Source organism: Littorina saxatilis, linkage group LG11 (assembly GCF_037325665.1).
Source record: "Littorina saxatilis isolate snail1 linkage group LG11, US_GU_Lsax_2.0, whole genome shotgun sequence".
Lineage (NCBI taxonomy): Eukaryota > Metazoa > Mollusca > Gastropoda > Littorinimorpha > Littorinidae > Littorina > Littorina saxatilis.
In genome coordinates, this window is record NC_090255.1 from 16780695 (window position 1) to 16805483 (window position 24789).

The following is a 24789-nucleotide window of genomic DNA, read 5'->3' on the forward strand; positions in this document are numbered from 1 at the left end:
TACGCTGAAGAGACGATAAACAATACCCCCCCTGTAGTACTAGCAACTGTGCCACCACCCAGCCTCTCCTCACTGTTATCTCTCAGACCTCTTCCCACGGTCTGGTATCAATTAGAATAAGAGTACATTGTGCACCCTAAGCTTCTTCCAGCACAGCATCCTTATGCTAATGAGTTTCACTCTGTGCTCAGCTCTGTTACTGTATGCTGCTTATATCTTATGCTCTATACTTTAATGAATAAACTTAGTGATAGACATTCGTCTGATGTTATACTGATGTGGCTGAGAGTGTGACCCTACGATAGCCTCCGAATATAAACACATAACACCAAACTATTACATGGTGGCAGCTCTGGTGCCCCAGTGTGAACATCTTACAACTTACAAGTGTTTTCTGTGCCAGCTTTTGTGTGTGTGACACTGACAGCTTCTGATCATCGGAACTGTACTACCTAGAACTTTGTGACTGTGATTGTGATCTCTGTGAGTCTGGAACAGTGACTAACCATTAGTAACTGTGTCATTCCCTGTCTTCAACTGGATTACTGAATAATTATCCTGGACACTATCCTGACCACCAGTGACTGTGTCTCTGACAGACAGTAATGCTAGTGCTGTACACGGATACATCATCGACTCCGTAACCGTCACTCCGCACAATCCGGTAAGTGGTATCTTTCTCAATTTTACCACGCACACACAACCAACATGGCTGATGCACCATTGCCACGCCCAAAGATGGACTGGTCATCAGATGACAAGGCACAAGCACTCCAAGATTTTAAGCAGCTCTGCGACATGTGGTTTAAAGTGAAAAACACTGAGAAAAAACTGCAACACAACTACATCATGTTGTGGCTTGGCAGTGAGGGTTTACGTCTACTCAACACATGGAACCTCACTGTCGAACAGCTCGAAGACCCCAAAAACATCTGGGACAGATTGCAGCTACTCCAACCACCACAAAATTTCCGCATTCATCGGCTAGAAATGCAGCGACTGACGCAACGGACAGGGGAGTCGGTAGAAGATTTTTGCACAAGATGCAGAACAAAGGCCATCAAATGCAAATATACTGACAAAGCCGCAGAAGATGAGAGAGTTTTAGAGCAACTTATCGCTGGGACATCTATTTCCACTGTCCAGCGTGAACTCCTCTCTCGGGACAGCACCCTGACCCTCGCTACAGCCCTAGAACTAGCAAAGTCACACGAGGCTACAGCGAACCATATGCGTCAAATGCAGGAATTGACAGATACAGGCTCGACCATCGATGCCATCAGAGCAAAGGACAGCAGAGCATGCGGAAACTGCGGTGGAAAACACCCACCTCGACAATGCCCAGCCTACGGCACTAAGTGCTCAAAATGCCTCAGGCCCAACCACTGGCAGAAGGTATGCCGCTCGAGCACCAGCGGTAGCACAGACAGACCTGGACATGCTGCACAGAGTCTTAAACAACACAAACCCCAAGGGCGGCGACGCGGTAGACCTGGCCACCAGCAAGGCGGCAGGAAACACATCAACGCCGTGCAAGACATCAGCGATGATGACCCTACTGACGACTTCGCCTGCCTGGATTTCTCTAGCATAGAGACAAATAACGGCGACAACCGGGATGAGCTATACGCCAGCCTGGACATCAAGTATTCAATGCCAGCATCCCTTAGAGTAAAGGTGGACACGGGAGCACAGGGAAACATACTCCCACTGCGCATCTATCGGCGAATGTTTCCCGAGCAGCTCAACCCTGAGGGTTTCCCGGCAGCAGGCGCCACAGAACTACGTCGCACTGTACTACAAGCGTACAACGGGACACTCATCAAGCAGTTTGGAGTCATCACGATCCAATGCAAATTCAAGAAAACAGAATGGCATGACGCAGAATTTTTTGTCACAGACAGCAACGGTCCAGCCATCCTGGGACTACCCAGCAGCAGACAGCTGAAGCTGGTCACCGTTCACTGCGCCATTCAAACAGCAGCAGCACCAGCACTGAAGCCAGTCAAGAACGCCAGTGACCTGGAGCGCACATACCCTGACAGATTTGAGGGTATAGGCAACTTTGAAGGTGAGCTACACATCACGCTCAAGGAGGGAGCCCAAGCAGTGGTGCAGCCTCCACGCAAGTATCCCATCCAGCTTCTAGATGAAATCAAATCGGAGCTGAAGAAGATGGAGAACATTGGCGTAATCACCCCTGTCACGGAGCCCACAGACTGGGTTAACGCACTAGCTTTCAGCAGGAAGGCTAGTGGCGGTCTGCGTGTGTGCCTGGATCCCAGAGCACTGAATCAGTGCATCAAGAGGACTCACCACAAGACCCCTACAATCGAGGAGATCACCAATCGCCTCAGTGGCTCCAAGGTTTTCAGCAAACTCGACGCCAAACACGGATATTGGGCCATCAAACTTGATGAAGAATCCTCCATGCTCACCACCTTCAACAGCCCTGTTGGCCGATTCCGCTTCAATCGTCTTCCCTTTGGCCTCAACGTGAGCCAAGATGCATTCCAGCAAGCCATGGACCGCATCCTCAGCCAAGTCCTGGTACCATCGGAATCACCGATGACGTCATCGTTCATGGCAAGGATGAAGAGGACCACGACAGGAACCTTCACCATCTGATGGACGTGGCAAGAAAATGTGGTCTCGTCTTCAACAGCGACAAATGCCACATCAAGACATCTCAAATCAAATTCTTTGGGATGATCTATGACCTAGAAGGAGTCCATCCTGATCCAGACAAATGCTCAGAGATCCAGGCCTTGCCAGCCCCAAAGTCCGTCACTGATGTTCAGCGCTTCCTTGGCATAGTTCAGTTCATGTCTCCTTTCATCCCCAAACTGTCCGACAAGACAGCACCCCTCCGTGCATTGACCAAGAAAGGAGTCATCTTTGAGTGGAACAGCTCGTTGCAGAAAGTATTCGACGACCTCAAAGCATCAATCTGCAAAGACACAGCCCTCTCCTTCTTCGACGTATCCAAGAAGACTACCATACAGGTCGACGCATCGAAAATCGGAGTTGGAGCAGCCCTATTACAAGACGGCAAACCCATAGCGTTCGCCAGCAAGGCCCTGACCGACACAGAACAACGCTATGCGAACATTGAACGTGAACTTCTTGCTGTCGTCTTTGGATGCACGCGATTCCATACGTACATCTATGGAAAACACTTTGTGGTCGAAAGTGACCACAAACCCCTGGAACAGGTGCAGAAGAAAAGCCTAGCTAGTACTCCACCTCGCTTGCAGCGAATGATGTTACAGTTACAACACTATGACGTCACCATTCAATATCGCCCCGGAAAAGAGATGATCCTTGCTGACAGTCTCTCCAGACTTAACCCGACACCCGGTAAATCAATCAGCCTGGAGCAGTCCATCTACGCAGTCCAGTTTTCATCTGACAGGCTTCAGGAGCTACGGCAGAAAACAGATGCCGACCCTGACCTTGCAGCATTGAGAGACACCATCATCGATGGGTGGCCAGATAACGCAAAACTTCTGCCCAAACGACTGCGAGACTACTGGTCATGCAAAGATGAACTAAGTGTGGAGGATGATTTGGTGCTCAAAGGAGATCGAATCATCATACCGGCAGCGATGCAAGCATACATACTGCAGAACATTCATGCTGGTCATCAAGGAAGTGAAAAATGCAAGCTTCGCGCCAAGACTTGCGTCTACTGGCGTGGAATCAATGCACACATTGATGACTGGGTGAAGAGATGCAACGTCTGCCAAAGCAACCTAAACAGCCAGCAGGCAGAAACTCTCCTCCCCCACGACGTTCCAACCAGACCTTGGCAAAACGTCGGCACAGACCTATTTCATTTTGACGGAAAGGAATACATCTTAGTCTCAGACTACTTCTCCAAGATGCCTTTCATCAGACGCTTACCCGCTCAGCCAACCAGCACTTCAGTCATCACAGCACTGAAACAGCTGTTTAGCGAACACGGAATACCTACAAAGGTCATATCAGACAACGGACCACAATATGACTCTAACGAGTTCGCAACATTCTCAGCAGAATGGGGATTCCAACATGTCACCAGTTCCCCAAGATACCCCCAGTCCAATGGATTTGCGGAACGCATGGTGCAGACAGTCAAGAAGACATTGCTCAAAGCAAAGCAGAGCAACTCTGACCCAGACCTGGCACTGCTTTGTCTCCGCACCACCCCCATTGACAGTTCGCTCCCTTCTCCTGCTGAACTCCTCTACTCCCGCAATCTCCAGTCCAATCTCCCACACCTGGCCAAACCCACTCCATACAACAGGAAAGCGCGCAGGAATCTTCAAGTCCGCCAACAGAATCAAAAGAAATACCACGATCGTTCAGCCCGAGACCTTCCTCCACTTCACACAGGCCAGAAGGTTCAGATGCAAGAAAACAACGGCACATGGATACCAGCAACTGTCGTCAACAAGAGGCCTGAACCAAGATCATACACCATCCGGACACCCAATGGTGGCATCTACCGCCGCAACAGAAGACAGCTGCGAGACCTGCCCACCATGCAGAAACGTCTCACCTGGGCAGACCAACAACAAGATGCCAGTCTCAGACCGCCTCGCCAAGACACCCCACAACCTGTGAACAACACACCCCAACGCAGTGACAACACCGAGTCGACAGTTCCAACAACCCTTCGACGATCCAACAGACACACACAACAACCACAGCGACTCATTCAAACAATGTAGCTAACAGAAGTACTTGCAAGAAAGAAGAAAGAAGAGCATGCATGAAGACAGCAAGTTTTCCTGAAGAAGAGGAGAAACACACATACACAATGTGTTTTACATGTTTTACATACATACATTTATAATCACACAACAATACAATCCTCACACACAGACACATGTGAAGTGTTGTCAATGTGTATGTTTATGTTGTTTTATGTGTAGAAAGTAGTATGTAATTTTCAATGTAATTTTCTAACCGTAGTTGAAACAAACTGGTAAGAAGAAAAAAGTCAAAGAACTGACTGAACAAAGTCAAAGTACTGTGTGACTCTTCCAGACATTACTTTCAATTATGACTGTCTCCTGGTTTCAAGAAAATATTCTAGGATCTAATCTGTGACACTGATATAATGCAGAACAGTGCCAACCAGCACCAACAATTTCCAAGACACTTGTTAGTAGCGTTTCTGTGTACTCAGCCACTGCAACCACGACTCTTGTGAAAACAGTCTAAGAACAGTTCCTATCACCCTTGGTGTTGATAATATAATATCTTTTGTGGTTGTAGGTTATCCTATGTTACTTAGTAAGAAGTGACACTATGTTCGAGATTTGTACAGTGTGTTATACTTGCTTTCCAAAAGAGAGGGGATGTAGTACTAGCAACTGTGCCACCACCCAGCCTCCCCTCACTGTTATCTCTCAGACCTCTTCCCACGGTCTGGTATCAATTAGAATAAGAGTACATTGTGCACCCTAAGCTTCTCCCAGCACAGCATCCTTATGCTAATGAGTTTCACTCTGTGCTCAGCTCTGTTACTGTATGCTGCTTATATCTTATGCTCTATACTTTAATGAATAAACTTAGTGATAGACATTCGTCTGATGTTATACTGATGTGGCTGAGAGTGTGACCCTACGATAGCCTCCGAATATAAACACATAACACCAAACTATTACACCCCCCCCCCCCCCCACCCCCCCACCCATCTGCCAGTTGTAATCCCAACCTTATCAACCAGAATTACAATCGATCCTCAATGATTTCTTGGTTACCTTGAAATTGCTGCGTGAAACGGTAGCTGGCTTTGGAAGGTCTGGACCTGAGGAAAACATTGGAAGAAAACAAAAAGTACAGGTTTGCGTACAGCCATGCATTATGATTAACTGAAGAGGCAAGGAAACAGCTGGGCAGAAGCGGAAAGAACAGCCCAGAACAGGGTGCGATGGAGAAATGTTGTCAATGGCCTTTGCTCCGCTGGCGGCAAAGGGCCTAAGTAAGTAAGTAATGCACTGATGCTTGTAACTTTATGAAGGACAATGTTTCACAACACGAGCACATCTTTGCAACTTTGCCTCAAGCAGCATGCATTTAAAGTAAGATAATTACCTGCAACAATTAACCAAGCTATCCTCTAAAACCCACACTTGAATGTTTGCAAGCTTTCATTTGAAGAATGATATCTTTAATCTTCCATTTAAACAGGATATTATAAGGCATGAAAAATATGATAACAGCACAACATGTAATTGAAGTAAACATGTATGCTTGTTTACTGATACTGTCCTAACTATGGAAAGGGACGCACATTAAAGACAGAACTTACTTAAAGGCCTACTTTTTTGCTAACTCCTTAAAGGCACAGTAAGCCTCCCGTAAACCATCACAGATACTGTCAGGCTTTTACACACAGTACAAACACCCTTCCATTTGAACGCTCACCAAACGGGAACATCCTAGGTGCCCTCCGTAAAGAGCGAGCAATTTTCAAAGAATTTATTTTTGCGTGGTTTATCTTACCCCTGAGCCATCATAAACCCGTGTGATTCAGTTTCCCTTTTTCACAATGTAGTCGTCAGTTAGTAATTTGAATGCGACTAGATGTGAGCTTATCTGCAATAGCACGTTATTATGTACCTCTGACTATGCACGAAACAAACGGCTGTGGTTCACAAGAACTCTAGCGATGGCTTTTGACTGTTCAGAGGAACTGGCGATGCTAACAAACCGTCGTCTGCTACGAGAACCACGACCTTGCGTGATCCTGCTTCCGGGCTTTTCTTTTTTCAAACTTTCAAAACTTCGAATTGTACTGATCTTGTCTTGATGAAAAAAGAATTCTTTTATGATTTAAGAATGTTTGTGTAACAAGCTGTCAATTTATTATTTAGATTTTAAAAGTTAGGTCTAGCGCCAAAACGCAGAGCAATCGGCGCAAAATTAATTCTTTAAAAATTGCTCGCTCTTTACGGAGGGCACCTAGGATGTTCTCAAGCGGTGAGTGTTTAAATGGAAGGGTGTTTGTACTGTGTGTAAAAGCCTGAGAGTATCTGTGATGGTTTACGGGAGGCGTACTGTGCCTTTAAGCATACTTTCCTTATGGGTAATTGAATTCACCCTCTGAAAGTGTGATATTGCAAGTTTAATCAAAGCTGTAGACAGAATTTGGGATCTAGAATTAGGAAACCTGCATAAAATGATTTACGCAAACCAGACTTACAATTCAAAGCCACCTCCAGTTTGATGTCAAATGTGAAGTTATCACTGTGCTGTAGGTAGGGCAGTGGTGTTGGGTCCTGGAACACGAATATTAGTCATCATCATCATCATCAGCCTCGCCCTCAATGACATCCCGCTTCTTAAATTTCATTCCTAACTTACGATCAGCTTCATTGTCCCTATACGCATCAAGAACACAGGTAAGGCTGGCAAACTTAATTTTTTGTTGATGTGTGTGCTGACAATGATATGTGCATGTTTTCATCAAAACAACAATTCAGATTTTTTTTTTTTTTTTTTACACCAATAGAGTAAAAAAACCAACCACCCACACAAATGGCAAGGCACAGACAAGCACGTTTCCTCTTCAAATTTTTCAGCAAAGGCAAACTGTATATTTGACCTCCCTTTAAAAAAAAAAAAAAACCTTGCTTTTTCATATTTTCTATTCATGTCTCCTTAAAGGCACAGTAAGCCTCCCGTAAACCATCACAGATACTGTCAGGCTTTTACACACAGTACAAACACCCTTCCATTTGAACGCTCACCAAACGAGAACATCCTAGGTGCCCTCCGTAAAGAGCGAGCAATTTTTAAAGAATTAATTTTGCGCCGATTGCTCAGAGACAATCGGACCGTGGTGCGTTTTGCGCTAGACCAAACTTTTAAAATATAAATAATAAATTGACAGCTTGTTACACAAACATTCTTAAATCATAAAAGAATTCTTTTTTCACCAAGACAAGATCAGTACAATTCGAAGTTTTGAAAGTTTGAAAAAAGAAAAGCCCGGAAGCAGGGTCACGCAAGGTCGTGGTTCTCGTAGCAGACGACGGTTTATAGGCATCGCCAGTTCCTCTGAACAGTCAAAAGCCATCGCTAGAGTTCTTGTGAACCACAGCCGTTTGTTTCGTGCATAGTCAGAGGTACATAATAACGTGCTATTGCAGATAAGCTCACATCGAGTCGCATTCAAATGACTAACTGACGACTACATTGTGAAAAAGGGAAACTGGATCACACGGGTTCACGATGGCTCAGGGGTAAGATAAACCACGCAAAAATAAATTCTTTGAAAATTGCTCGCTCTTTACGGAGGGCACCTAGGATGTTCTCAAGCGGTGAGTGTTTAAATGAAAGGGTGTTTGTACTGTGTGTAAAAGCCTGACGGTATCTGTGATGGTTTACGGGAGGCTTACTGTGTCTTTAATTTTACCTCCATTTTAAGAATGATCTGATTTTTTTCAGGTGGTGGGGGACGGGGGTTGTCCACATCAAGACAAGTTTAAGAGTCTTACCTGTGCTGCATTGGGCACGGCAAAAGGTCTGAGTGCGTCCATGGTGACCACCCAAGGTGATATGGTGGTGCCGAAGCTCTTCCCAAGGAAAGGGCCCAGAGGGACGTACTCCCACTTCTGAATGTCACGAGCTGTCAACAAAAACACACAATATTTACATGGGTGTGTAAGGAGTATAAAACACACAATATTTACATGGGAGTGTAAGGAGTATAAAACACACAATATTTACATGGGAGTGTAAGGAGTATAAAACACACATTTACATGGGAGTGTAAGGAGTATAAAACACACAATATTTACATGGGAGTGTAAGGAGTATAAAACACACAATATTTACATGGGAGTGTAAGGAGTACAAAACACACAATATTTACATGGGAGTGTAAGGAGTATAAAACACACAATATTTACATGGGAGTGTAAGGAGTATAAAACACACAATATTTACATGGGAGTGTAAGGAGTATAAAACACACACTATTTACATGGGAGTGTAAGGAGTATAAAACACACAATATTTACATGGGAGTGTAAGGAGTATAAAACACACAATATTTACATGGGAGTGTAAGGAGTATAAAACACACAATATTTACATGGGAGTGTAAGGAGTATAAAACACACAATATTTACATGGGAGTGTAAGGAGTATAAAACACACAATATTTACATGGGAGTGTAAGGAGTATAAAACACACAATATTTACATGGGAGCGTAAGGAGTATAAAACACACAATATTTACATGGGAGTGTAAGGAGTATAAAACACACAATATTTACATGGGAGTGTAAGGAGTATAAAACACACAATATTTACATGGGTGTGTAAGGAGTATAAAACACACATCCAAAATTCAGAATTAAAAAAAAATATATATATTAGTAGGTTATTGGAACGTTTGATTATTGACAAAATGAAGCGTTCCATTTACAGTACATCGACCCAGTGGTCTTTGAAGAAGACTGACAGACCAACACTTATGATACAAATAGTGAACTTGTAAAAACACAGCCTGAATATTTTCGTCAGCGTGGCCGGGTTCAACCCCCAAGTTTGGCGCGGGATGTGTGTCCCAGAATCAACTTTGTGCAGACTCTCCTCGGTGTATGAACACCCCCGTGTGCACGCATGCGCACGATAAAGATCCCAGGGTCACAGCGAAAGCCTCAGGCCTCGGAAACACGAATACATGCATGCAAAAATTTGAAGCCCGGGTGTCCGTTCGGCCAACAGCCAATAAAGTAACCATTCCAGCACTGACCCAAGACGACCCAAGCCGGTCCCTAGCCCATTTCAGGTCTCCTCTGGCAGCCGGCAGCCAGCTGCCTACATCCCATCCCATCCCATCCCATCCCCCCCCCCCCCCCCCCCCCCCCCCCGCATATTTATTATCATACAAAGCCGGGTTTTCCCGTGTAACATGCCCCTAATGGCTTTGCCGTGAGGGCGTAAAACTTACATTTTCTCTTTTCTGGACCACCAATATCAAAGGATGAATTATTTCATCTGCCACAACTTATCAAATTGCCAGAATCCTGTCTAGAACCCCAGCACGTTTGATTCTCAGTGCATAGGGTTTTGACAAGTACGAAACAATACTGTGGTCCCTATCCTCGAGGCAGCTGGACACTTTCAATAGATCCCAGATTGAAGACATTGTCCCATACCCAACCCAACCTCCCTTTTTTGTTGTTTTTACATTTTCAGAGTGTCTGTTCATAATCACTATAAATTTACCTTCATTTTCAGAGTGTCTGTTCATAATCACTATAAATTTACCTTCATTTTCAGAGTGTCTGTTCATAATCACTATAAATTTACCTTCATTTTCAGAGTGATTGTTCATAATCACTATAAATTTACCTTTATTTTCGGAGTGTCTGTTCATAATCACTATAAATTTACCTTCATTTTAAGACTTGCTTTCTTTTCAGACCTGAATTCCTCAAACTTAAAGGCGCAGTGCAGCTCACAGCCTTGTTTAAAGGCACAGTGCAGCTCACAGCCTTGTTTAAAGGCACAGTGCAGCTCACAGCCTTCGTTTTGCGTTTTTGTTGCAGCTGAGTGCATTTACAGTTCAAAAATCCTCCTATGGTAGTAAAACAAACCCAAAACTACCCAACGACGACATCTGTGAAGCTCGACAGTTTCTTGTTCATGCGAGTGCATAAATTAACCTAGTTATTACGTGGTGTTTGGTCGGAGTTCGATTCAACTGAGTGATTCCGGCCTTCATTTTGTTTTACACAAACTCATGATGACGCCTGACATAGTTTGCTAGTGACGTGTCTTTTTGTGCATGATGTGGTGATCTACCTGATCTAAATTTAGATCCAAAAATAGGCCAAGACCAGCCGGGTCCGAGTACGAAATTAATTAGTAAAAAAATCGCAGTTCTTGACTCTTTGGGTGCAAGTCAATGAAACTTGGTAGTTCTTCTAACGGATAGCTGCCTGAGGTATGACTAAAAGCCCCAGGGGCTCCGTGCACCTGGATTTGACAAGTTCAGTACCTTTAAGGCCGTCTTCAATTATAAGGGGGATTCCACAGTAGTCTTAGAAATTCATCGAAATCTTCAAACTCACCACTCCAGTCGTTCATCAAGACCATGCCAAAAATGTAGTCGTCAGTCTTGGAGATGGGAACACTCTCTCCGAGCTTGGTGGCTGGCCCTGTGAAGAACCCCATCTCTAGTTCTATGTCCAACAGTTTGCACGCTCCAAACACCGGGGGCTGGCCTGAATGCGGACAAAACAAATCAAGAAAAAGATAATTGTAAATAAAGCACATAATGTAGCACTTGTATGCGAGAGTAAAGGAAGCGTGCAGGATTGTTATTCACTGGAATTGTAGCCGTTTGCGTATTGAGCAGCATTGAAGCGTAGTTAAATAGTTTATTGGTTAACTTCATAGGTAACTATAGATTCCCACTATAGGTTTCCACTTATATCTTCTGACAATCAACCAAAGATCGCTTCACGCTCCTGCTCTACACGCGGGTAACGTTGGCTGAACAAAGCCTGCTTCTCCTAGTATTAGACTAGTGAATGAAAAATCTCTGATCTAAAAAAAGAAAAAGAAAAAAAGAGCTAACAGAGAGAGAAGAATACAGACAGAACCTAGTCAAAACCGGTCCTCATTTTTCCATGTACACATTTGTTGACAGAACCTAGTCAAAACCGGTCCTTATTTTTCCATGTGCCCGTTTGCATCTGGTGAGTAGTTTTTCATTGTTATCTTGTTCATATCGTTTACTACAGTGGTACCTGTGATGTGAGGCCCCTCTGATAAGTGGACACCCATGAAAGGACACTTTCGATTGTCCCTTTATCTCCACTAAAATATACCTGTCAAAACAGGCCACCTGCTATGTAGGGACACTTTTAGCAGGTCCCAAGGGTGTCCTTTCATCACAGGTACCATTGTACTACACTCAATGTGCAGTGTGGGTCTGCAAAACCAACAAAGAGACAAGAAAAGGTCATTCACTCTCATCAGGCCTCATCTGTCCCTTGGGCCGTGTGATGGGGGTCCCAGACACCACCACTGATGACGCTCTGCCATGGTACCCCACCGGCAAGTGAGTCCTGCACAACAACAACAACATCATGAATACAGCTTCCTAGGAAGAGAGCTTGGTACTGCTTGTCAGCTAGCGCAACATACACAGCATCCCTCCCCACCCCCCCGTCACCACTACTGACAAGCGAGTCCTGCACAACATCATGACTATACAGCTTCCTAGGAAGAGAGCTTGGTACTGCATGTCACCTTGCGCAACATACACAGCATCCTCCCCCCCCAGTCACCACTACTGACAAGCGAGTCCTGCACAACAACATCATGACTATACAACTTCCTAGGAAGAGAGCTTGGTACTGCAGGTCACCTTGCGCAACATACACAGCATCCTCCCCCCCCCCCCCCCAGTCACCACTACTGACAAGCGAGTCCTGCACAACAACATCATGACTATACAACTTCCTAGGAAGAGAGCTTGGTACTGCAGGTCACCTTGCGCAACATACACAGCATCCTCCCCCCCCAGTCACCACTACTGACAAGCGAGTCCTGCACAACAACATCATGACTATACAACTTCCTAGGAAGAGAGCTTGGTACTGCAGGTCACCTTGCGCAACATACACAGCATCCTCCCCCCTTCTCACCCCCCAGACACCACCACTGATGACGCTCTGCCCTGGTACCCCAGCGGCAAGTGAGTCCTGCACAACAACATCATCATGAATACAGCTTCCTAGGAAGAGTATGTGTCACAGTGTGTCAGTGCCACATGCAGAACATGCAAAGCAACATTCCTGTGTACTGCACGTGGCTGTAATAACATCTTGTGTCTTATTTCTCTCATCTCCAGCCACCTACCCTCTGCAGCCACCTATCCTACCCTGACATTGATAAGATTCTACTGTGGCAACTGCCTACTGTCAAATCAGTCTGGCATAAAGCAGCAGAACGAATATACATCAGAACGAATATACATCGTACAGTGGAACCCCCTTTTGAGACCTCCCAAAAAATCTGAGAAAATCAGGACCGGAATGCATAGCCCCTCCATAGGAGCCTAAATTGATGACGTCACTGCAATAAAGTCTGTGGACTCCATAAAGTCTCTTATTTCTAATGCATGGACCGCGCATAGAGCCTAATGCCATCCATAAAGTTACAGCAGGCCCCTCCTTCCAATAAGAGTTATGGAACCGGCTATTGAGAAGCAACCGGATCTTTCTTGACCGCCTACATCCACTGAATCGTTACGACGACGTGGAACTGTACAGAAAATTCCGCTTTTCGTCGGCAGAACATTCTTGCAATCACGGATGAACTGTAAGAGCAACTCGAACTGCCGAATCGAAAGGGTGCATTGCCGCCGGTTCTGCGGGTTATCTTGACTTTGTAGTCGTGTTTGGGTCAGTTTTTACGCGTGCGGATCTTTTCAAGATGTGTGTGGCGAACTGATCGCGGTACATAATAATAATGATAATAATAATAATAATACGGGAATTTATAACATCAAACACAGCATGCAGAACCAGCAAGAGAGTGACTTTATGGCGAGGGTACCGGAATGGATATAGTTTCCAAACCACGAAAGCCAAGTTTGATCAGGAGACAGGCTTTCCAAACTGTCTGCGGAAAATGGTGTAAAACAGACCCGCCGCGAAGCATCACAAAGCTTGACGCATGCGCAGAGACACAGGATGACGGGGAATCCCTTCCGCTATCTACGTGTTATAAATAGAGCCGCTCTTAGTTATTGCAGGCACTATTTGACCTCATGCATGCAGACCGCTGAGTTCTATAGTGCGTTTCATAGCTATGCGCTCCACAGCGCTATGAAATCCTAAAAGTATGCCTCGAGGGGCTATGCATTCAGGCCCAGGTCAAAAAAAAAAAAAGAATTCTTAAAATTGAGGTTACTTTAAAGAGGTTATGAACAGAAAATCTGTAAAAGCAAGGTCTTTCTTCTTCTTCTTCTGCGTTCGTGGGCTGAAACTCCCACGTACACTCGTGTTTTTTGCACGAGTGGAATATTACGTGTATGACCGTTTTTTACCCCACCATTTAGACAGCCATATGCCGTTTTCGGAGGAAGCATGCTGGGTATTTTCGTGTTTCTATAACCCACCGAACTCTGACATGGATTACAGGGTCTTTTTCGTGCGCACTTGGTCTTGTGCTTGCGTGTACACACGGGGGTGTTCGGACACCGAGGAGAGTCTGCACACAATGTTGACTCTGAGAAATAAATCTCTCGCCGAACGTGGGGACGAACTCACGCTGACAGCGGCCAACTGGATACAAATCCAGCGCGCTACCGACTGAGCTACATCCCCGCCCCAGCAAGGTCTTAAGATGGCAGGTCTTAAATTGACGGGGAGGGGGGTCTTAAAGGGAGCCAGGGTTCCACTGTAGCTTCCTGCTGACAGTACTTATGTTGAAGACTTTGTGCATTTGACAGTTAGCACAGGTACCCCAATGTTACTAAGGCCAACAAAAAAAAAGGTCTGTTTACGGTAACATAGGCCAAAAAAATAGGGTCGGTAGGTCGGGATTTTTTTTTTCTTTTTTTTTTCTTTCCCAAAAACCATATTTTTACGTTATTTTGCCAAAATTTTTTTTTTCCCCCCCCCCCCCCCCCAAATGCCAAAAAAAAAGTCTAGGGTCGCGCGAAAAAAATAGGGTCGGTCGGGTTACCGTAAACAGACCTCTTTTTTTTTGGGCCTAAACCCTGCTACCAACCTTGCTGTGGTACATCTGGGAAATAAAAAAGAAAAGAAAGTGAACTGACCAGTTCGGCATGAGAGCGTTATCAGGACCGCGGAACATTGTTCCCACGTTAATGGCGTGTTGTCTGGAGGAGTAGAAGTCTGTGTAATCCCCTGCAATTGAAAGGAAAGAGGAGAATCAATTTGAAAGTTGCACAGTGCATATCGAAACCATTCACATGCTATTCATGACAGACAGCAAAACCTTTCATTAACATTCCCAGGGTGTTGTTTGACATTGGCAGTCCACAAACCGTCGATGCTTCTTTCAACCTGATGAACACTTAGTACTTCGCCACCACAAAATTAATGCTTGAACTTCCGGAAAATTTGCTAACATATATATTTTAAATTTGGCAAATATTCACCAAAAACAAAAATCCTTGCATTTCAAAGATGGCTTTTGGGGAGAAAATACTTAAGGTATTAGAACACACCTGACAGTACGCTGGAGTAGCCTCCCTTCCCGGATTTAGAACGCGTTTCGTGTCGTAACAGATTATCCACTTATTAGCCATATCCGTATGCAAAATAATGAAATAAACATTAGGAAATGTCAGAAGTTTACAACTATCGACATTCTCTGTCAGTGCAATAAAAAACAATCGTTAGAACTTGCATTTACGACATGTCGTGCGTGAGAACGTGTCACTGTAAACAAGCACTTCTTGCCTGGCTGAAGAACCATACGAGTCAATCTAAAACAGACAAGTAGATCTAATGGAAAGCAGTCTGCGGATAAACATAACAAACTGCTGATGAAAAAGTGTGTTCGTCCCTGCTCTGGATAAAAGACATTGGACTGATGACAACGTGGCAGCGTTCACGCGAACAGATTTTTTTCAGATTATCGCTTCTACATTTTATTGCACGTACTTGGGGCAGATCAGAATTTCACACTGGAAGATGACAAATTGGTCTTGTGAGTTGAGAACCACATGTTATTTGCCGACAGAAATCACGATGGGACAAGATGCAGATTGTGTTGAAGAGATGTTTGCAGATTATCGCATCTACATTTTATTGCTCAGATCATAATGCACGAAGTTGGGGTAGATCTGAATTTCGCAATGCCGGAAGACGACAAATCGGTCTTTTGTTCTTTGGCAGCAGAAATCACTATGGGACAAGATGAGGATTGTGTTGAGGAGGTTAATACTGACTGACTTTAGATGAAGAGTTCCTAGACCTGGTTATTGTAGAGAGGCATCATGATGATATCCTGTTTTTTTTTTAACGTTCTTGGTGACAACGCGCCAGAATCGCACGAAGATCGAACTCTCGAAGAAAACAAGTTTATCGCTGAACATCGGAAATGTGAAAGTAGTACTCTTCCTGTCTGATCAGTCTCAGTCCACGTTAAATCTACAGGCTACATTATTTATCAGGTAACTTACCAAGAGTACAGTGTGTGTGTGTGTGTGTGTGTGTGTGTGTGTGTGTGTGTGTGTGTGTGTGTGTGTCAGTGTCAGTGTGTGTGTGTGTTCCCGGTGTGTGTGTGCCGGATTACCACCATTAACGCACCCTTTTGGACTTTTCTACGTAACCTTACTATGCCCTGCTGTGACATTCACGAGGATTATTGTGATTCTTGGACAATCGTGTGCCTGTGCTGGACTTGCAGGAAGACAAACGGCGTCGGAACGGTATACGTGCTGCCAAGTGTGCATGCCCAGAGCGCAGTGTGAACCGAGAGTGAATGTGTCATTGTGTGGAAGTTTTGCTTGATTGATTTATTCATGATTTAATTTGCCTTTTGGTTCAATAGAAAAATCTGTGTACGTTATACTTTGTATTTTGTGGTGTGATTCGCCCAAGTGCGAGACCCCCATCCCCGAACGCCTCTGTGGGTAGAATTGTATAATTGTGTGAGTAACGTGTGTGTAGATGAGAATGTGTAGATGAGAATGTGAAAGTTGCTTTGAACCCACACACACACAGCAGACTTCAACGCAACAGCTAAGTTTCAGCCTGACAAAGAAATTCGAGTGACACAGCTAAGGGCTGTACTTGTTATTTCTCTATTAAAACAAATGTTTCAAGATCTTTAGGCCAATAAAAAATAAATTGTCTGTTTCTAATAACATGGGTAAACAAAATAGGGTAGGTAGGTAGGGATTTTTAATTTTTTTGCCAGGATAGAATTCTTCAAAATAACTAAATGACACAAAGAGACAAGACTCGCTATAGATAAATTAAAAAAAAAAAGTAAAAAATGTGACAAAGAATATAAAATGATTGTTTTACCTGGTCTGGAATCTTCAGTAGTAATTGCATAAAAAAAAGTCTGATATATATATATATATATATATATATATATATATCAATTATCATGTTAACTTTTTCTTAAAATGGGTGCGCTAAATCCTAGTCTGTTTGTTTTTAATGGACTAAGCAATCCTTGGACTGACAGAAAATATGTATTTTAAAAATGTCCAGTTGCAAATTACTTATTTTTCTAATTGGAAGAGAATATACACTCTTTTGTGTTCAAATGGGTAGGGGGCGGGGGTAGTAAAAGGATCACAGTTCAAGATTGTGCGCGACAAGAGGTGTTTCTTTTAACTGTGATAAAGAGCGACAACTGAACTTGGTATCTAACACTATTTCTGAACACTGTAACCACTGTAACCACTTTAGCACTTTTAATTTATTTTTTCTGTCTTCCAAACTTCTTCTTCTTCTCCTCCTCTTCTTCTTCGTTCATGGGCTTAGACTCCCACGTTCACTCATGTTTTTAGCACGAGTGGATTTTTACATGTATGACCGTTTTTACCCCGCCATTTAGGCAGCCATACGCCACTTTCGGAGGAATTCCAAACTTCTAATTCAGCTTCAAAAAATGAGAAAAAAAGGTGTTTTTTTAATTCAACAGTTAAATCACTACTGTATGTTGGATATTCTATTTTGCTTCCCTATTTATCTTAAGTTTTTGATTATCTGATTACCTTGCTTTCCTATTTGTAAGATAATATGCACTCTTTTCTGAAAAATAGGTAGGGGGTGGGGGTAGTAAAAGCATCAAAGTTCAAGATTTTGCGCGACAAGAGGTGTGTTTCTTTTAACTGTGATGAAGAGGGATAACTGAACTTGGTATCTAACACTATTTCTGAACACTGTAACCACATTAACACTTTTAATTTTTTTTCTGTCTTCCAAGCTTTAAATTCAGCTAAAAAAATGAGTAAAAAAGTGGTTTTTTCTGAATTCAACAGTTAAATTACTATGTTGGATGTTCTATTTTGCTTACCTATTTCTGTTCTGAAGTTTTTGATCATCTGACTACCTTGCTTTTCTATTTGGAAGACAATATGCACTCTTTTCTGAAAAATGGGTAGGGGGTGGGGGAAGTAAAAGCATCACAGTTCAAGATTTTGCGCGACAAGAGGTGCGTTTCTTTTAACTGTGATGAAGAGGGATAACTAAACTTGGTATCTAACACTATTTCTGAACACTGTAACCACTTTAGCACTTTTAATTTATTTTTTTCTGTCATCCAAGTTTTGAATTCAGCTTACAAAATGAGTAAACAAGTGTGTTTTTTCTGAATTCAACAGTTAAATAACTCTGTTGGGTGTTCTTTTTTGCTTCCCTATTTCTGTTCTGAAGTTTTTGATCATCTGATTACCTTGCCTTTCTATTTGGAAGATAATATGCACTCTTTTCTGAAGAATGGATAGGGGGTAGGGGTAGTAAAAGCATCACAGTTCAAGATTTTGCGCGACAAGAGGTGCGTTTCTTTTAACTGTGATGAAGAGGGATAACTCAACTTGGTATCTAACACTATTTCTGAACACTGTAACCACTTTAGCACTTTTAATTTATTTTTTTCTGTCATCCAAGCTTTAAATTCAGCTTATAAAATGAGTAAACAAGTGGGTTTTTTCTGAATTCAACAGCTAAATCACTCTGTTGGGTGTTCTTTTTTGCTTCCCTATTTCTGTTCTGAAGTTTTTGATCATCTGATTACCTTGCCTTTCTATTTGGAAGATAATATGCACTCTTTTCTGAAGAATGGGTAGGGGGTAGGGGTAGTAAAAGCATCACAGTTCAAGATTTTGCGCGACAAGAGGTGCGTTTCTTTTAACTGTGATGAAGAGGGATAACTCAACTTGGTATCTAACACTATTTCTGAACACTGTAACCACTTTAGCACTTTTAATTTATTTTTTTCTGTCATCCAAGCTTTAAATTCAGCTTATAAAATGAGTAAACAAGTGGGTTTTTTCTGAATTCAACAGCTAAATCACTCTGTTGGGTGTTCTTTTTTGCTTCCCTATTTCTGTTCTGAAGTTTTTGATCATCTGATTACCTTGCCTTTCTATTTGGAAGATAATATGCACTCTTTTCTGAAGAATGGGTAGGGGGTAGGGGTAGTAAAAGCATCACAGTTCAAGATTTTGCGCGACAAGAGGTGCGTTTCTTTTAACTGTGATGAAGAGGGATAACTCAACTTGGTATCTAACACTATTTCTGAACACTGTAACCACTTTAGCACTTTTAATTTATTTTTTTCTGTCATCCAAGCTTTAAATTCAGCTTATAAAATGAGTAAACAAGTGGGTTTTTTCTGAATTCAACAGCTAAATCACTCTGTTGGGTGTTCTTTTTTGCTTCCCTATTTCTGTTCTGAAGTTTTTGAACATCTGATTACCTTGCCTTTCTATTTGGAAGATAATATGCACTCTTTTCTGAAGAATGGGTAGGGGGTAGGGGTAGTAAAAGCATCACAGTTCAAGATTTTGCGCGACAAGAGGTGCGTTTCTTTTAACTGTGATGAAGAGGGATAACTCAACTTGGTATCTAACACTATTTCTGAACACTGTAACCAGTTTTGCACTTTTAATTTATTTATTTCTGTCTTCCAAGCTTTAAATTCAGCTAATAAAATGAGTAAAAAAGTGTGTTTTTTCTAAATTCACCAGTTAAATCACTATGTTGCATGTTCTATTTTGCTTCCCTATTTTTGTTCTGAAGTTTTGATCATCTGACTACCTTGCTTGTCTATTTGGAAGATAATATGCACTCTTTTCTGAAAAATGAGTAGGGGGTGGGGGTAGTAAAAGCATCACAGTTCAAAATTTTGCGCGACAAGAGGTGTATTTCTCTTAAAATTTGTGAAGAGGGATAACTCAACTTGTTATTTAACACTATTTCTAAACACTGTAACCACTTTAACACTTTTAATTTATGTTTGACTGTGTTCTATGCTTCAAATTGGGCTTCAAAAATGGATACATAAGGGTTTTTTTCCAAATTCACCTGTAAAATCACTATGTTTGATGTTCTATTTTGCTTCCCTATTTCTCTTCTTCAGTTTCTGATCATCCGATTGTTTTTTTGTTAACATATTCACAATACAATATCACAATTTCTTCAGTAGGGTTTGCGTGAAAAAATCTCATACCTATGCTCAAACTTCAGTCGCTATCTCAAAATTTTGCGCGACAAGCTCTATTCATTTTGTTTTTTCCTGATAAACAAAACACTGAACTAACATAAAAACAAACCTTTAAAACTGCCTAACCACTTTGAAATATGGCCTCAGGTGTGAACTCCAGCCTTAATCTTGACATAAAGTGGGGAAGACAGGGCTTGGAAAAAAACACACACAAAAAACACCACCATCAGACTTTAAAACAAAAACATACCTTAAAATTCACAGTTAAAAATTCCACATACCTATCTTGGCTGGTAGATGCATTGTTGCGCTTGATTGCGTAACAAAAGCCCTGCAAAAATACACAGACAAGGTTGTAACATTGTTTAATTCTTGTCTCAAATTTGATTGATGAAGAAAACATTTTTTTTTCCAAAACAACTGAAATAATATTATCAACTTGACGAGTCCTTGTTCAATATTGCTAGATTGCAGTAAATCGGTTTAAGAAGGGATGTGTAAGGGATGAAACTTTACCTTGCTAGGTAAATTATAAAATTCTGGGTTAATTAAAAAAATTTTGCAGGCATGGGAACTGGATACATGAAAAAGTCTGAAAGTTATTTACAAGTCCAAAACACTGAAGAAATTCTGTACCTGTATCTCAGGAACAGCTCCACTGGGTTTCTCAAACTATTCGTCCCCGCGTTCTATACCAACAAGAAGCTGAACAAGTTGTTGAACTGGGTCCCATGATGATCTAAACTTGAAAAAACCTGGTCCGGGGATGCAGTAAAGTGTGCGTAACGTCGGTACTGATATAATTGTCTGCTGGTTTCAATAAAGAACAGACAAGAACGTACACTTTGCTGTATTTCAAAGACGAGGAAATGTCCTGTCAGATCTCTACCAACCCAAATTGACAGAGTAAATCAAACCAATATGACAAATTACACTTGTGTGGAGGATCGTCTAAAAGAATTGCAAAAAGTCCTTAAGACCTCTGAAAAATTATAATAGGGGGTCTCGGGACCCTCTAGGCACAGCGTCGTTAATTGTGCCTTTGGAGCTTAGCAACATTTTGATTTCAGTGAACAGTCTGAAGATTCTCATGTATGAGTTTCAGAGCATCCCCATTGATATCATTATCACTACTGATAGTAATTATGTACAGTTGACCTACCTGGCTCTAAGGTCAGCATTATCTCTTAGGGTGGCGTCTGATTCTGACAACATTTTCTGCAATGTCGCTCTAGCTTCCTGCCATGCTGTTCTGCCGAGGCCCATGAATGCGTTGAGAGTAGGCTGCAATAAAATGAGTACAATAAGACAATAATAAAAAGTGACAGTGTTGTTGCCAGCCTAAGAAGACAATAGGTCATTTGGACCTCCCTAAAAAAAAACAATTGGTCCAAATGTCCTGGCTTTAAAAAAACAATAGGTCCAAATTGTACCGCCATACCTTTGATACATGCAATGCAAAATAACTTGCAGTCCGGAGTTAAATCTATCTTTTTCAGCAAACTTTGCTTTGATGTCGCTTTCTAGTTTTAATTGTTCATAAACTTTGCGAGGAGAAAGAGCCTGACATACCTGGCCTACCCTTTCCAATACAGTGCCCGGTGTGCGAATGTAGGGATCCTGCCTGATCTTCGCATTACCATGCCGTAGTATTATATTGATGAACTTTCCGCTGTTTGCGCCGTTTTCGGTAAATAGGTACACCGGCTGAATCGGGTATTTCCGTAAACGCAGCCTCAAGTGTAAATGACGACAAACACGGACTCGGCACCGAGTGCATTTTCACTCGTAGCGAACATGAGCATTTCGATCGGGGTTTGTTTTCCGACTTTGCAACTCCCATTCCATTCATTGCAGACCTTGTCCGCCTTGTACTAATATGTATCGGTCAGTTGACCACCAAAACGTAGAAACTATCGGTCCATCGACCGGACAAGGCTAGGTCCAATGCGTCAAATCAGAAAGGAATGCGTCAGAGACCGAAGACCGCGGCCTGGCAACAACACTGAAGTGATGTTTAAAACGCCAGTAAGCACATCCTATTCCAAATGAAATTACCAGTGCAGTTCTGTTTTACACTCTCAAACATAACTTACTTTTATTTCATGTTTGCATCTGCAATTCTTGTGGACAAACATTATACGTTATTTGCGTTTTTGACCAAAATATGACATTTTACACAGATCGAGACAGTCATTGTTCTCCGAGACCGCGAACATTGACTGTCGAGATCTGTGTAAAATGTCATATTTTGGTAAAAAACGCAAATAACATTTATGTATCGATCGAATTCCTTTCAGGTACTATGACTTTGTTGTTTTGACGATTGAACGAGCACACACACACTTGCAATCAAACACATAAGCTTCATATTTGGGCGTTTCAGGTTGATCGAAACTTCAAAGGAACTACATAACACACGTCATGTACTGACTTTGTTGTTGTTTTGACATTGAACAGCACACACACATGCAATCAAACACATGACGTGTGTTTTGTAGTTCCTTTAAAGTTTCGGTCAACCTGAAAAGCCAAAATATGAAGTTTTGTAGGCCTCTGACGTCATATGGCTCAAAGAAGGGAAATCCAATGTCCAATCGATACATTAGGTTATAATTGTTCAATGTGCAAATAACCTTCCATGCAGTTATGTTCAATGTGCAAATAACCTTTTGCTATTGCTGCAGCTTAGGTTTTGTCCGATAAAAGATCCTCTTCTTAATACATGACAAAACGATGCCACACAAGTCCAACATATGTGCGCACACACCTGCAGACACAGGCAGACAAAGACAAACACATACTCGCATATATATATATGCATGATTAGCAAAACTGTGGTCTTTTTCTCCTTCGTTCATGGGCTGAAACTCCCATGTACACTCGTATTTTTTGCACAAGTAGGAATAGGATTTTCTGTGTATGACCGTTTGTACCCCGCCATTTCGGCAGCCATACACCGATTCGGGGGAAGCTTGCAGAGTATTTTTGTGTTTCTGTAACCGACCTAACTTGACATGGATTATGGGATCTCTTATGCTCTCTGTTCTTTCTTTCTTTATTTGGTGTTTAACGTCGTTTTCAACCACGAAGGTTATATCGCGACGGGGAAAGGGGGGAGATGGGATAGAGCCACTTGTCAATTGTTTCTTGTTCACAAAAGCACTAATCAAAAATTTGCTCCAGGGGCTTGCAACGTAGTACAATATATTACCTTACTGGGAGAATGCAAGTTTCCAGTACAAAGGACATAACATTTCTTACATACTGCTTGACTAAAATCTTTACAAACATTGACTATATTCTATACAAGAAACACTTAACAAGGGTAAAAGGAGAAACAGAATCCGTTAGTCGCCTCTTACGACATGCTGGGGAGCATCGGGTCAATTCTTCCTCGTCCCAACCAATATGGGACTCCCCCTAACCCGTGGGGGGATATGCTCTGTGTGGGACAAAGGAATGTAATCAAGATCCTAAAATAACAACTGACCCATGCAATCATAAAAGCTCTTGTGGAACCACAACATTTATTTTCGTACGCACTTGTGGTTGCGTGTACACACGAAGGGGGATAAGGCAGAAGCAGGTCTACACAGACTGGGTGGCCGAGTGGTAACGCACTTGCGCTCGGAAGCGAGAGGTTGCGAGTTCGACCCTGGGTCAGGGCATTAACAATTTTCTCCCCCCTTTCCTAACCTAGGTGGTGGGTTCAAGTGCTAGTCTTTCGGATGAGACGAAAAACCGAGGTTCCTTCGTGTACACTACATTGGGGTGTGCGCGTTAAAGATCCCACGATTGACAAAAGGGTCTTTCCTGGCAAAATTGTATAGGCATAGATAAAAATGTCCACTAAAATACCTGTGTGACTTGGAATAATAGGCCGTGAAAAGTAGGATATGCGCCGAAATGGCTGCGATCTGCTGGCCGATGCGAATGCGTGACGTATTGTGTAAAAAATTCCATCTCACACGGCATAAATAAATCCCTGCGCCTGGAATTCGTATGTTGAAATATGCGCGCGATAACAAGCAGCATAAAATAAAATAAAATAAATAAAAACATACATTGAGATGATTGACCTGGAAGATATGAAAAATCTCCACCCTTAACCCACCAGGCGTGCCCAGATTTGAACCCATGACCTTCCACTTCCGGCATCTTATTCACTAGGCCATTGCGCATTTCTCTCATGAGATCAAACATACCTCATCAAAGACATGCTGCTCCTTGCTGAGAGCAGGCCCATCAAACAACCCTTTCACAACGCTCAGGTCCAGAATGTGGTCTCCAATGGCCACACCAATCCTATGCTTGGCCTGAAACATCAATTAATTACACTGTTCGTGAAACTGTTATTGTCAAATAAACAAATTCGGTTTGAAAACAAGAGGGGAAAAGTATACCAAATGTATGCCAGTAGAAAGAAGTATTTACCTGTGTGGATTGTAAGCCAATGCACCGACGTATTCAATCAATCAATCAGTGAGTCTTATATCGCGCATATTCCGTGGGTACAGTTCTAGGCGCTCTGCAGTGATGCCGTGTGAGATGAAATTTTATACGGCCAGTAGATTGCAGCCATTTTGGCGCATATTTAC

At 42.5% G+C, this 24789-nt stretch overlaps 1 protein-coding gene across 1 annotated transcript in view; it reads right to left on the reverse strand.

Annotated features, from left to right (window-relative positions):
• LOC138979479 (fumarylacetoacetase-like) overlaps positions 1 to 24789 on the reverse strand; it is a 30517-nt gene that overhangs the window by 4493 nt on the left and 1235 nt on the right. The window contains exons 2-12 of the mRNA XM_070352194.1: positions 24397 to 24507; positions 21351 to 21472; positions 20470 to 20519; positions 14811 to 14901; positions 11990 to 12087; positions 11086 to 11238; positions 8496 to 8626; positions 7199 to 7274; positions 5754 to 5800; positions 4158 to 4262; positions 2317 to 2547 (exon numbers count right to left, since the gene is read on the reverse strand). Coding sequence (XP_070208295.1) covers positions 2317 to 2547; positions 4158 to 4262; positions 5754 to 5800; positions 7199 to 7274; positions 8496 to 8626; positions 11086 to 11238; positions 11990 to 12087; positions 14811 to 14901; positions 20470 to 20519; positions 21351 to 21472; positions 24397 to 24507 — 1215 coding nt within the window. The remainder of the gene's footprint in view (positions 1 to 2316; positions 2548 to 4157; positions 4263 to 5753; positions 5801 to 7198; positions 7275 to 8495; positions 8627 to 11085; positions 11239 to 11989; positions 12088 to 14810; positions 14902 to 20469; positions 20520 to 21350; positions 21473 to 24396; positions 24508 to 24789) is intronic.